The sequence below is a fragment of the Triticum urartu genome, chromosome 5 (genome assembly GCF_003073215.2).
Source record: "Triticum urartu cultivar G1812 chromosome 5, Tu2.1, whole genome shotgun sequence".
NCBI lineage: Eukaryota > Viridiplantae > Streptophyta > Magnoliopsida > Poales > Poaceae > Triticum > Triticum urartu.
This window is the reverse complement of record NC_053026.1, coordinates 563,729,341-563,743,419: the sequence shown is the minus strand read 5'-3', so window position 1 is coordinate 563,743,419 and position 14,079 is coordinate 563,729,341. Positions and strand designations below refer to the sequence as shown.

The window sequence follows — 14,079 nt, the reverse complement described above, 5'->3', positions numbered from 1 at the left end:
CAGTACAGTGGGCTCTGAAATGCATGCAAATGTACTCCCTCCGTTCCTAAATATTTGTCTTTCTAGACATTTCAAATGACTACTACATACGGATGTGTGTAGACATATTTTAGAGTGTAGATTCACTTATTTTGCTCCGTATGTAGTCATTTATTGAAATGCCTAGAAAGACAAGTATTTAGGAACGGAGGGAGTATTAGGTATCTGGTTGCGTTTCTGATGTGGCTTCAGATCTTTAAAAAAATATTCTGATGCCTTGTGGAATTCTGTGTTGCCTATCTTGTCAAAAAGATGGGCATATTATCACCCCTCAGAATCATACGTATACATCAGTAGAAGTTGAATTGCTCACTTCTTTCGGTGCAGCAGTTTTCGGTATTCTGTCCTGAAACAGTACATTCGGCCCTTCCGGTCCAGCCAACTTATAGGGAAAATGAAGCAAAGATCAGGGCCAATGAATTCACCATCAACAGACGAAAATGTACTTTTGTACCTAATAATTCATTGAAGACTGTACTAGTTCTTAGCAACATCCTTTCAGAGATTAGAGACACTCACAAATGCTGCATAGTAATGCTGCTGATACTGTCAAATGTGGCAACAGGCCTACATCTGATGACCCCTGACTCACCACAACTGATATGACATTGAGTGGTTCAGTGCAATTATGGTTGTGCTCTCTTGCTTTCAACCAAAATCCGACTGTTAGGTCAGAAGAGGAACTGCTGCAAATTTATAGCAGCAGTATAAGCATAGTGTGATATAGCATATGTAACGAACAATTGTACCTGGTCCAGGACAGAAGGAATAGGCGGGAAGCCAGCTCAAATTAGATGTGATCGAAAGGGTCAAGCAGCCACAATTCATTCCAAGTTTCCAACCATCGCATTCGATGTCCAGTGACAGAATTGTTCCTTTCAGGTTGGCCGGCAGCATCCTTCCATGAGCCAAGGGAAATGTGAGATAACTATGTGACTGTTTTCAGGTCTGCTCAAGCTACATAAATCCTCGTCGCTGTCAGTCGTGTTATGCATGCATGTTCTGTTCCTTGTTTCTTGCGAATTCTTCGCCGCCGTCGATCCCAACCCAAGTACAGTGAGAGGAACTAGGCTGCAAGCAAAGAGACCAAGATGAGGGGAGGGCCCCCTGTTTTTTGGAAGTTCTTCTGCTGGTCCCACGGACAAGATGATGGCTGAGTATTCAGGACTCAGGAGGAGCAAATGCAGATGACCACCCAATAGTTCTACTTTTGACTGGACAAATGGCCGAGGGTTGAATATTTTGTACTACTATAAGATGTTTGTGTTGTCAAATTTGGACTGCCGGCAGAATATTACATTTGTTATGGTGACTTCTAGGTCACCGTATGCTCGGATTGACCATTCCGCCTGGGACAGATTACTACGATTCGGTCCTGTGATGAAACCTTAACATCAAAAGGTGTCCTCAGAGAGATCTGTGGTTTGGTCAAGAAAATCGACCCCGTGAGTTACATGATCTGGTCATCAACTTGAACTAACGATGGTTAATTACTTAAGCCAGCTGCATGTTAATCACGTGCTGATTTACTCCCAGGATAATGTCAAGGCCATGATTCAGGGTTCTTTCATGACATAAAAATTACCCCAAAAGTGAAAACTTAAGGTAACAGTTCTATATGCCTGTATTAGGATTTCGGACTGCCTTGATGCATTTGACTGAACAGAGGAACTGCGTTGGTCGTCATCTTCGTCAGATATTATTACAAAATTGCACTGTTACCACAATGTTTTGCAACTTGCGATCTATCCATTGTTAGAAAGTTCGACAAACTTCAAACATTATCAATGACAGTTTGAATGTTCAACGAACTTCAAACATTACCACAATGGTTTGGGGTCTTTCTAAGAGTTGAACGAAGTTAATGCAAGCTGCACTGCGTGAAGAATGTCTGCTACCACATGATGATGGCTCATACACGAGATTTTGACACTGCAACAATGTCAATTATGAATTGGTCTGGACCATTTCCGCAGTCATCGACTAACTGATCGACAAAAATAGTTGGGGTGCTGTTCAAGAGTTCCATTTGAACATTCTTCATTTTTTAGAACAGCGTAATAAATACATCTGTGTGCCCACAAGAAGATGAGTATTAGACGGTATGAGTTGCTTGAACTGAATTCTTCCTTGAAGTTTCTGACTTCCTGCCTTCAGCATCAGTTATTTTCACCTGGCTGATGACAAGAAATTTTCAAACTTGCGTCCACAGAAGTTTGATTTTTGGGCACAAAATCTGTGTTGTCAATTTGCATGAACAGGGGCTGATGGATTTAGGATAGTATAAAGTGCATATTTAACTGCTATAAGTCGCACTGTGGATGAATATTTGACAAACAGCTGTCATTTTGGTCAAGATATAGCCTGAACTCCCCCACAAAAAGAGGATATAGCCTGAACTGGAACAATATCTATGCTTCTTTTTACAGAACACTGCAAATCTCCAATGAAGCTTTCAACTGGAGCTTAAATGTTTGATGTGGATTGTGCATCAAAGAGATTCAGTGCAGACTTTTCGACAAAGAATGTCCACTGCTCCTCTCCATGCTATGCATTTATTGGTAGCTTTGACAGTGCAACAATATATTCATCACTGTGTGCTGAATTGGACATTTCGGGGTGGGGTGCTGTGGTCTTTTATGAATTACTAGGAGCTTCCTAGAATAGAAGAAACAAAAAGCTGGACAATTGTTACAACAGAGATAAGATCAACCTGATGCATGAAACATTTACTGACGATATGATCATAAACAGTTTATGCTTTTATCAGCAATGACATTAAACAATGAGAAACAAACTGATAGCATACACACACATCAGTAAGCAACAAGCCCCAAATATACAATCTTTCAAGTAAGACAGCCCAATGGTCACAACAGAAGGTTAGCATAATATCTGGAGCCGCTGGGTAAACTTACATCAGCCACATAATCAAGTTACTCTGTTTCCATAACGTGCATCTTTGTTCAGATGCACGGTATCAGCACAACACTGTTAATGATGTCAACGGAAAGCGAATCACTACCTCGTCGCGAACAATGCAAAATAACCTCCATCTCGTATGCACTGGCTAAAAAATGGACCCGGATTTGCCCTTCCCCATGAGCATGTCCTTGGCCTCGTTTATCTTGGAAGCAATGTAATGGCTGCCGCCACCATCAGGGTGGTTGGCTACCATCACCCTCTTGTGGGCCTCCTTTATCTTGTCCAGTGCAGCACGTTCTCTGAACAATGACAGTTTCATATTTTCAGCATCTCAATGTAACTCAAAAAACAACTGTACATCATTTCAGTCGCACAGGATTTCAGCGACATTATCAAGATACAGGTTAACAAGGACAGGCTGGAGAAGAAACATCACCTTACGCCAAGGATCAGTGCCGCTTCTCTTCTGCTCATCTCCCTCTCAAATCCGCCAGGATAGAATTTACGCACACGTGGCATCGCCGCCCGGATTCGAAAGGCCTGCCATGCCTGAATCATGAATCTGCTTCCCATGGCAGCAGCAGCTACCGACAGCCCAGCTACCAGCGGCGTAGCCTGTGGTACCAGAGAATGTTCCAGCACACTGATTAGATCGATCGATGACAGAGCTAAAAAATCAGAATCATACTCTGAACATCACATGAGTAGGCTTGTGAATTGCGTTCAGGTTCAGTTATGCATTCCAACAGATACTACACAATAATAGAGAAGAAATTCATCCTGATATAACTGCAAATTGGACCCAACCAAATGATTTAGTTCAACCACAAATTCCTAAATCCATGCCAGGTACACAAACCCAGCCAGGCAGACTGCAATCGTTGTCCAGCACTGTTCGTCTGGACCAGCGTGGTGCAGGGGATTACGGCAGCTGCAGTGAGCGACTGCTGCCGCCTCTCCGGACCAGCGGACCACGCTCGCCGCCGGGACCCTGCGATGGCCCGATTCAACCACCCCACCAGGCACGCTAGCAGCCCCGCCAGTACCGGCCCGGTCGCCGTCGCCGACGGCGGAACAGTAAACCCCATCCCGAATTGGGGGGACTGACACGCAGGAAGTTTCCCAGGCACTGTCGCTGTCCCGCCGTAACTCTCGCCCAGCCGCCGGACCCGGCTCGGGAGGGGCCTATATCTCTCTTATCTATCTACCTAGCGACAGAGGCCGGAGCCGCGGGGCACGGCAGGAGGAACGACACAGGACAGCGACGCCGGATCTTCACTGGAACGACGCGAGAACGAAGGGCCGGGGCGGGGAGGAGGGCGTACCATGGCGCAACGGCGGCGAGCGAGCGAGGCGGCCGGAGCAGCTCCGCCGACGAGCTCGGGGGATTCTGCGGAACCGAGGGGGCGGAGGCGGCGGGCGGGGTTTGGGTGCCTCTGTGGGCGGGTTCGTTGCGGATTAAGGCGCGCTCTTCTTGTGCAGCAAGAAAGAATCGAGTGGAAAAAGGAGTAGGGGTCGGTTTCCTTCTCTTTTTTTAATTTTTTCTTTTCGTTGTAAGATGAGAAATCGGTCGGTTCATCTTGGGGAAGAAGAAGAAAAGAAGAAAAGAAAAGAATATGCGGCGGCGGCGGAGGGCACGCGGCGGGACGCTTCCGGAGAAGTCCGGAACACGCACGCCCCCGGTCGTTCGAGAAGGCCCACGAGGACATCAAGAAATAGGGGAGCCTCATTGCGGAAAGCCGACTCAAACGGGCCGGCCCGCTCTGCCCGTCACACGGGTTTCTCTTTTTTTCTTCGGTTTTCTAAAACCTCTGAAAAGTAGTTTTATAAAACAATCAGTATGTGTTACATACTATACAAAAGTCCAGTGTACATAAATAAAGAAGCTTAATCTATATTCAATGAATGTTTGGTGTGTGTTATAAATATATCGTATAATTTTTAAAAAGATCTATTGTATATAAAAAATAAAATATTAATCATATACTAGAAATATTTCTGCTATATTATTATTAAATGTTCACCATATATTACAAAAAAACTTAAAAATCAATAAAATGTAAACAATGAAAAAAAATAAAAGAAAACCCAGAATCTCAAAAAGCAAACAAAAACAAAACAGAAAACCAAGAGCAAAACCACACACACAAAAACAAAAAAAAACAAAAATGCGCAAACGTGCCGAGTGAGCCGACCCATCTTGCCTCACGTTTCTGGCGCACCTATATGATTCAGGCAGACGTCCCATAGGATTTTCTAAGATTCTTTTCCCACCACCAAAAGAATGGGCCAGTTTTTTTGGACGATTCTCTCAGAATTGCCCCCCCCCCCTTCCTCGGTTTCTACCAGAATTGCTACTTCATATATATTTTTCAATCCTAGCTAATTAGACCTTAACTAGATATGACTGTAAAGAAAAATAGAGAGGCGATTCTAGGAGAAGTTGGGGAGGGGGTGATTCTAGGAGGGGGGGGGGGGTCATTTTTTTTCTTCTGTTCACTTATTCGGTTCTCTCTTTTTCTTCATCAGTTTTCTATTTTTTTTACATCGGGTTTCTTCACTTCTTTCATGGTTTTTTATTTCCTTTTTCATTGTTTTTCTTTGTTTCTCTCTTCCTTTTTCACTGGTTTTTACTCCTTTCCTTTTTTTTCTTGTTTCTTTCTTGGTTTTCATCGGTTTTCTTTTTTTCTTGCTCCTTTCTTCTGTTTCTTAGGTTTTCACCATCTTTCTTTGTTTTTTCTTTTATTCTTCATCACATGTCTAAATTTTTTGGTACATATGTGTACATTTTTCTCTGCGTCAGGAACATTATTTGTATATGTTTAACAATTTTTCAACTGCATGATTAACATCTTTTAAAATTTTATTTTTGAGAACTACTTTCGTTATACATATTTTACATTTTTATATATACCAGGACATTTTCAATACATGTTTAATATTTTTAAGTATATAATTAATAGTTTTAATACATGACCAATATTTTTAATACACGTTCTATAATTTTTGTATACATAAGGATTATTTTTATACACCCTTAAAAAATTAACACTATTTCATACACATTATACATATTCATATATATTAGAAATATTTTTTATATATTATTAACATTTCTTAAACGTGTTATTTACATTTTTCAAACATACATATTTTAATATTTGTTGTTCAAATATGTGTTAAATATTTTTTTAATAATTCTTGAAACATTTTTTTCTGGGCACTATCAACATTTTTTAGAAGTTGCACCAACATTTTTAAGACTACATAAAAACTTTTTTTCAAACTAAATATTTATTGATATACATATTATGTTGTTTTCAAAAAAAAATAAACAAAATCGAGTAAGCCAAATAGCGAAATCTGAAAAGAAGCAACGGTGTAACCAGGCCGGCCAGTCCCGGTCTGTCTAGCTTGAAGTGAGATATAGTCTCGCGCCCTTTTCCTATCGGCTCTGCACAGGTAGGCTAGCTACTAAGCTCGCATCAGCGATAGTCTGCTCCTGTACAAAGGTTTTCTCGCGCCGCATGTCGGATTTCGGGTTCCGGTAGACCCTTAAGGTTCGAACACTGGAGTGTGCGCGGAGATTATGCCTTCTACCTCCCCGCCTCGCGAAGATCTAAACTATCAAAAGAACTGCACAAGGTACACAGGATTTATACTGATTCGGGCCACCGTTGTGGTGTAATACCCTACTCCAGTGTATGGTTGGTGGATTGCCTCCTATGGCTGATGATGATGAACAATATAAGGAAGAACAGCCTCGCGAGGGTCTGCTTTTGGCTGGGGGGATGAACTACTAGAAGGAGTTCAGTCACCCTTCTCTCTCTCACTCTCTTTGGTTTGCTTTCACTTGTCGACCGTCCGAACGAACCCCGGAACCCCTTGCTATGCGAGTGGCTGGTCCTATTTATAGAGGCCCTGGTCCTCTTCCCAAATATTGAGCGGGAAGGGAGCCAACAATGGCGGGCTAATTTGAAGGGGGACAGTGTTGGGGAACGTAGTAATTTCAAAAAAATTCCTACGCACACGCAAGATCATGGTGATGCAAAGCAACGAGAGGGGAGAGTGTTGTCTACGTACCAACGCAGACCGACTGCGGAAGCGATCACACAACGTAGAGGAAGTAGTCGTACGTTTTCCCGATCCGACCGATCCAAGCACCGTTACTCCGGCACCTCCGAGTTCTTAGCACACGTACAACTCGATGACGATCCCCGGGCTCCGATCCAGCAAAGCGTCGGGGAAGAGTTCCGTCAGCACGACGGTGTGGTGACGATCTTGATGTTCTACTGTCGCAGGGCTTCGCCTAAGCACCGCTACAATATGATCGAGGTGGAATATGGTGGCAGGGGGCACCGCACACGGCTATGGAACGATCACGGGGATCAATTGTGTATCTAGAGGTGCCCCCTGCCCCTGTATATAAAGGAGCAAGGGGGGAGAGGTGCGGCCAGCCTTGGGACGCGCCAGGAGGAGTCCTACTCCCTCTGGGAGTAGGATTCCCCCCCCCCCCAATCCTAGTTGGAATAGGAATCCTCAAGGGAGGGAAAGAGAGAGAGGGGGGTCGGCCACCTCTCCTAGTCCTAATAGGACTAGGGGAGGAGGGGGAGGCGCGCGGCCACCTAGGGCTGCCCCTTTCTCCTTTCCACTAAGGCCCATTTAGCTCCCGGGGGGTTCCGGTAACCTCCCGGTACTCCGGTAAAATCCCGATTTCACCCGGAACACTTCCGATATCCAAACATAGGCTTCCAATATATCAATCTTTATGTCTCGACCCTTTCGAGACTCCTCGTCATGTCCGTGATCACATCCGGGACTCCGAACAACCTTCGGTACATCAAAATGCATAAACTCATAATAACTGTCGTCGTAACGTTAAGCGTGCGGACCCTACGGTTCGAGAACAATGTAGACATGACTGAGACACTTCTCCGGTCAATAACCAATAGCGGGACCTGGATGCCCATATTGGCTCCTACATATTCTACGAAGATCTTTATCGGTCAGACCGCATTAACAACATACGTTGTTCCCTTTGTCATCGGTATGTTACTTGCCCGAGATTCGATCGTCGGTATCCAATACCTAGTTCAATCTCGTTACCGGCAAGTCTCTTTACTCGTTCCGTAATACATCATCTCACAACTAACATATTATGTAATGCTTGCAAGGCTTATGTGATGTGTATTACCGAGAGGGCCCAGAGATACCTCTCCGACAATCGGAGTGACAAATCCTAATCTCGAAATACGCCAACCCAACATCTACCTTTGGAGACACCTGTAATGCTCCTTTATAATCACCCAGTTACGTTGTGACGTTTGGTAGCACCCAAAGTGTTCCTCCGGCAAACGGGAGTTGCATAATCTCATAGTCATAGGAACATGTATAAGTCATGAAGAAAAGCAATAGCAACATACTAAACGATCGGGTGCTAAGCTAATGGAATGGGTCATGTCAATCAGATCATTCAACTAATGATGTGACCTCGTTGATCAAATAACAACTCATTGTTCATGGTTAGGAAACATAACCATCTTTGATTAACGAGCTAGTCAAGTAGAGGCATACTAGTGACACTTTGTTTGTCTATGTATTCACACATGTATTATGTTTCCGGTTAATACAATTCTAGCATGAATAATAAACATTTATCATGATTACAAGGAAATAAATAATAACTTTATTATTGCCTCTAGGGCATATTTCCTTCAGTGGCTACAGTACCGCCGTCCGGTGGGCGATTGCTGTAGCCTCTCCGCGTCTTGTGTCCTTAATGGGGCGTCTCCTTCGAGGAGGGCGGCAAGCCGGCTGCGGGGAGCCGGCTCTGTCTTGGGCCGACTGGGGGAGGCGGGGCCGCCGTCGGGCGTCTCCCTGCCCGAAGGGGCCCACCGCCTGTGGGCCGTACTGGCAGCCCATCGTGGATGGCGTTGTTGGAAATATGCCCTAGAGGCAATAATAAAAGCATTATTATTATATTTCCTTGTTCATGATAATTGTCTTTATTCATGCTATAATTGTGTTATCCGGAAATCGTAATACATGTGTGAACAACAGACACCAACATGTCCCTAGTAAGCCTCTAGTTGACTAGCTCGTTGATCAACAGATAGTCATGGTTTCCTGACTATGGACATTGGATGTCATTGATAACGAGATCACATCATTAGGAGAATGATGTGATGGACAAGACCCAATCCTAAACATAGCTTAAAGATCGTATAGTTCGTTTGCCGGTAACGAGATTGAACGAGGTATTGGGATATCGACGATCGAATCTCGGGCAAGTAACATACCGATTGACAAAGGGAATTGTATACGGGGTTGCTTGAATCCTCGACATCGTGGTTCATCCGATGAGATCATCGTGGAGCATGTGGGAGCCAACATGGGTATCCAGATCCCGCTGTTGGTTATTGACTGGAGAGTCGTCTCGGTCATGTCTGCATGTCTCCCGAACCCGTAGGGTCTACACACTTAAGGTTCGGTGATGCTAGGGTTGTAGGGATATGTATATGCAGTAACCCGAATGTTGTTCGGAGTCCCGGATGAGATCCCGGACGTCACGAGGAGTTCCAGAATGGTCCCGAGGTAAAGAATTATATATAGGAAGTGCTATTTCGGCCATCGGGACAAGTTTCGGGGTTATCGGTATTGTACCGGGACCACCGGAAGGGTCCCGGGGGTCCATCGGGTGGGTCCACCTGCCCCCGGGGGCCACATGGGCTGTAGGGGGTGCGCCTTGGCCTACATGGGCCAAGGGCACCAGCCCCAAGAGGCCCATGCGCCTAGGGTTCACAAAAGGGAAGAGTCCCACTAGTGGAAGGCACCTCCTAGGTGCCTTGGGGGGGAGGGAAACCTCCCTTGGCCGCTGCCCCCCTAGGAGATTGGATCTCCTAGGGCTGGCGCCCCCCCTTGGCCCTCCTATATATAGTGGGGGAAGGAGGGCTTTTCATCCATGCCTTTGGTTGCCTCCTTCTCCCTCTCCAACACCTCCTCCTCCTCCATAGTGCTTAGCGAAGCCCTGCCGGAGTACTGTAGCTCCATCACCACCACGCCGTCGTGCTACTGCTGGAGCCATCTTCCTCAACCTCTCCTCTCCCCTTGCTGGATCAAGAAGAAGGAGACGTTACGCTGACCGTACGTGTGTTGAACGCGGAGGTGCCGTCCGTTCGGTGCTAGGATCTATGGTGATTTGGATCACGTCGTGTTCGACTACATCATCCCCGTTCTTTGAACGCTTCCGCTCGCGATCTACAAAGGTATGTAGATGCATCCGATCACTCATTGCTAGATGAACTCATAGATGGATCTTGGTGAAACCGTAGGAAATTTTTTGTTTTCTGCAACGTTCCCCAACAGGCGTCAGGGTCAACATGGCAACAGTGTTGCGCCGGGCGGGTCATGGTCACCCGTACGGCGCACTGTGCCTGTCGTGCTCCGGGATTTGGGGGTGGCAGGCTTCACTGTAGCCACGCCCCGTCTCATCGCCGCTAGGTGGATGCAAACTTTGCGGGTATGGTCTTGACCGCTTTATGGGAGCCGGCTTCCTGGAGTCGGCCTTCTCGCGGCCGGCTTCTCGAAGTCGGCCCTCCCATGGCTTTATTCATGAGGGCTAAAGTCGGGCCGCCTTCCAAAAGCCGGCCTGGGTGACAGCCAGCAAGGGGAAGGCGGCCCCATGTCTTGGATTCTTGAGAGCCGGATGGGCTCGTAATTTTTTCAGAAGGGCCAGGGGAAGCCGGCTAGGCTACCCATGGCTATTTACTCCGACAGTAGTCCCCGAAGCTGATCGAGCTTCGAGGCGGACAGAGGGACGAGAAGCTTGGTCAGCTTCCTACCCTGAGGAGCCGGCTTTGCTGGTGTATGCCGATTTCAGAGAGCTCTTGTGTCTTGCAGGCGGGATGGTGGTTGACCCGCGTGCCGACCGCGGGCCCCCCCGGGGGCCACGTGGCAGCGGAAACCTGCCAGTGCACGCGCGCGACGGGACGCCGCCGCAGGCCCGGGCCCGCCACTCCTAGGCCTCGGCCCGAGCGCCGATCTTCTGCGGCCCAGATGGACCGCTCGCCTTCACGTGGCGATTTTATTTCGCCGTTAGGGCGTAATAAACGCGGGACGTGGGGGTGTGGGCACGATCGATCCCCACGTTTCCCCACGCCGCGCCTCCTCGGCTCTGCCACGTGAGCCTATAAGTAGGGGGGAGGAGGGGGAGAGACAGAGGTTCGCACGCTCTCCCTCACTCCGCCCCTCTTCGTCCTCCTTTCTTCCTCTCGCTGCCGTCGCAGCTTCTCGTCTCAGCGCCGCCGTGCCGCCGCATCGTCTTGCTCCCATGGCGCTGTCGAGCTCGTGGGACGGCTCCAACGTCCACGAGGACCATGTTGAGTCCTCCGCCAGACTCGGTGCCTGCCTGACGCCAACCTCGTGCGGGTCCGCCTGGCGCCGGAGGCGGAGATATCGCCGGCACCGGAGGAGGGCGAGCGGGTCGTCTTCCGCTCGCACTTCCTATGCGGCTTCAGCCTTCTGGCGAGCGGGTTCCTGCGCTCCTTCCTCGAGTTCTACAATCTTCAGCCGCATCACCTCACGCCCAACGCGGTGATGCTGCTGTCGACCTTCGTCTCTCTCTGCGAAGGTTTCTTGGGGGTGCTCCCCACGCTGGAGCTCTGGGGGGAATTCTTCCAGAGCAAACTCGGCACCGTCGTCGCAGGCGTGCCCGCCCCCTGTGGGGCCTACATCGCCATGAGGAGGTCGGGCGAGAACAACCCGTTCCCGTCCATCCCCCTAATCCAGTCAGTGAAGATCTGGCAGAAGTCGTACTTCTACATGAAGAACATCGCCCGGCAAGGAGACCACGTCAACCTGCCGGCTTACGTAGCCGGCCCGCCGGCTGGGAGGCAGCCCTCATGGAGTTTCCGGTCCAGGTCACTGTCTCTGGCCGGGAACGCTGCCGTCTCCCGGCTTCGGGTGATGATCCAGTCGGAAGGCCTGCGCGGGGCCGACTTGGTGGCCGCCTTCGTGGAGCGCCGGATACTTCCTCTCCAAAGCAGGCCCCACATGATGTGTCAGATGAGCGGCCGCTTCGACCCAAGCTGGCTGAGCACCAGGGAGATGCCTCATGCGGAGGTGTCGCTCATGGTAAATTATATGTCCAATTGCAAGCTCGCCGAGGACTGGCGATACGGCAAGGCGCCGTATTCTCGCGCCAACCCTCCGCCCGTGGTAAGCTTTCCTCTCTTTCTTCTTTTTGTCGGTAGCCGGCTTTATGATGGCCGGCTTCTGATCAGTCGGTTCTTCTTAGCAGAACCCCCTTCTTCCGTCGACAACCGGGGCAGCAGGGATAGAACGCCAGTACGTCCCCGACCGCACGGTGGACGACGTCGACGACCCGGATTTGGGGGCGGCCGCCATGGAAGACGCCGTCGTGGGGGACAACGCTGAGCCCGGAGGCACAGGGCTTACTGCCAGCTTCGAGGACTGGCCGGATGATGCCGAAGCCGAAGTCGCCCCGCGTCGCCAGCCGGCGGCCGACCATCAAGGCGCGGGCTTGTCCACCGCGCCGGCTGCCAGCGGCGGTGCACAGAAGCGCCGGGCCGCGTCAACCCTCTTCGGCAGTCGGCCGAAGAAGTCCAAAGCCTCCACCGCGGCGACCAAACGAGATGAAGCGGCCGCAAAAGCAGCCCGCTTCCGCAAGGCGGTGAAGCAGCCTCAGGCGGTCTCAGCGTAAGTCATCGATTGCTTAGACACATGCTTTCCATTGTTCTCTTCTGTTGAACATTCTTCCTAACCTTTCCTCGCTCGCTGGACAGGGCGCCGCTTTCCCTTGAGCGGGGTCCGGGCGGCTCCGTAGTTGGGCCGACTGGAGGGTCTTCAGGCTCCCGCCGCGTGGACCCCCGCGCCGACCTCAGGGAGGCCACGGAGCGGAACGCCCGTGAGGCGCGGGAGGAACGGGAGGCGGCGGAACAAGCGGCCGCCCAGGCGGCGAAGGAGCAGGCCGACACGGCAGCCAAAGCCCAAGCGGAGGCGGCGACCGCGGAGACGGGGGCAGAGGGCTCGCGTAACCAGCCTCCGTTGCTCGCCATTCCCCTCTGGGCCATGGCCCCTGACACCCCATTGCCCCTGGCAGAGGAAATCGTCCAAGACCCGCCGCTGATGGAGAGTGGGGAGGACCTCGTGGTCTTCGCGGAGAGAGCGCCGTCGGCAGCGCCAACCGGAGCTGGCCAAGGCGGCCAATCATCAGCGACGCCAGAGGAGCCGGCCAGGGGTGAGCCGGAGGTCGGAGCCGGCCTCGAGGTGCAGCCGGTGATGCATCGGCGCGCAGGGGGAAGCGCCGCTCCACCGGAGTCGCGCCGAGTTGCGGGCGCCGGCCAGTCGGCGGAGGCCCTGGAGGCGGCCAGCACCGCCACGTCCGAGTGGACTCCCAGCGGGGGGACTGGCGAGCTGAATGTGGCGGCCCAAGAGGTCCGGAGCCGGCTTCAAGCTCAGGCCGCCCTGCTGCAGCAGTACACCCAGGAGTTCCTGTCGACGCGGGCCGCCATCCGGGTGAGTCTTTCATTCTTGGCCGCTTTGGTCTCTTGATTTCTTCCGTGGGGGCGCATCAGCGCACCCACTAGGTGTAGTCCCCGAGATTCGGGCCGACTGCTGAGCAGTCGGGTCGGATCTTCCTTGACGACTACCTTATTCTTGCTTCCTGTCTGAACTTCCAGGAATATCATAACTCCCGTGCCGCCGCCTTCAACTCCCAGGCTCAGGAGTTGGGTCGGAAGACCAACGACCTGGCCAACAGCCGAAGTAAGTGCTTGAACTTGTTTTCTTCCGTGGGGGCGCGTCAGCGCACCCACTGGGTGTAGTCCCCGAGATTCGGGCCGACTGCTAAGCAGTCGGGTCGGATCTTCCTTGACGACTTTTTCCTTATTGGTTTTTTCTTTCGTCTTTCGTGCTTTCAGGGACCAACGCCGACTTGAGGAGGGAGCTCGGCGAAGCGCAGGCCGCCCTTCGCACCAAGGATGCCGAGTACGCTGCCTTGGTCCAGGAGCGTGACCGCCTGGCCAAGAAGTTGGCTGGCCAGGAGGAGAGCCACAAGGTGGCCCTGCAGAAAGCGCAGGATAGCAAGGCCGCCCT

General features: G+C 50.3%; 1 protein-coding gene across 1 annotated transcript; it reads right to left on the bottom strand.

The window, feature by feature from the left end:
- Positions 1-2,780: 2,780 nt before the first annotated feature.
- Positions 2,781-4,857, bottom strand: LOC125510766 (dnaJ homolog subfamily C member 15-like). The gene is made up of 3 exons (XM_048676026.1): positions 4,290-4,857; positions 3,401-3,579; positions 2,781-3,263 (listed from the first exon to the last, which is right to left on the bottom strand). Exons 1-3 carry the CDS (start codon positions 4,692-4,694, stop codon positions 3,110-3,112), a joined length of 738 nt encoding a protein of 245 aa, XP_048531983.1. The 5' UTR covers positions 4,695-4,857; the 3' UTR covers positions 2,781-3,109.
- Between the last annotated feature and the right edge of the window lie 9,222 nt (positions 4,858-14,079).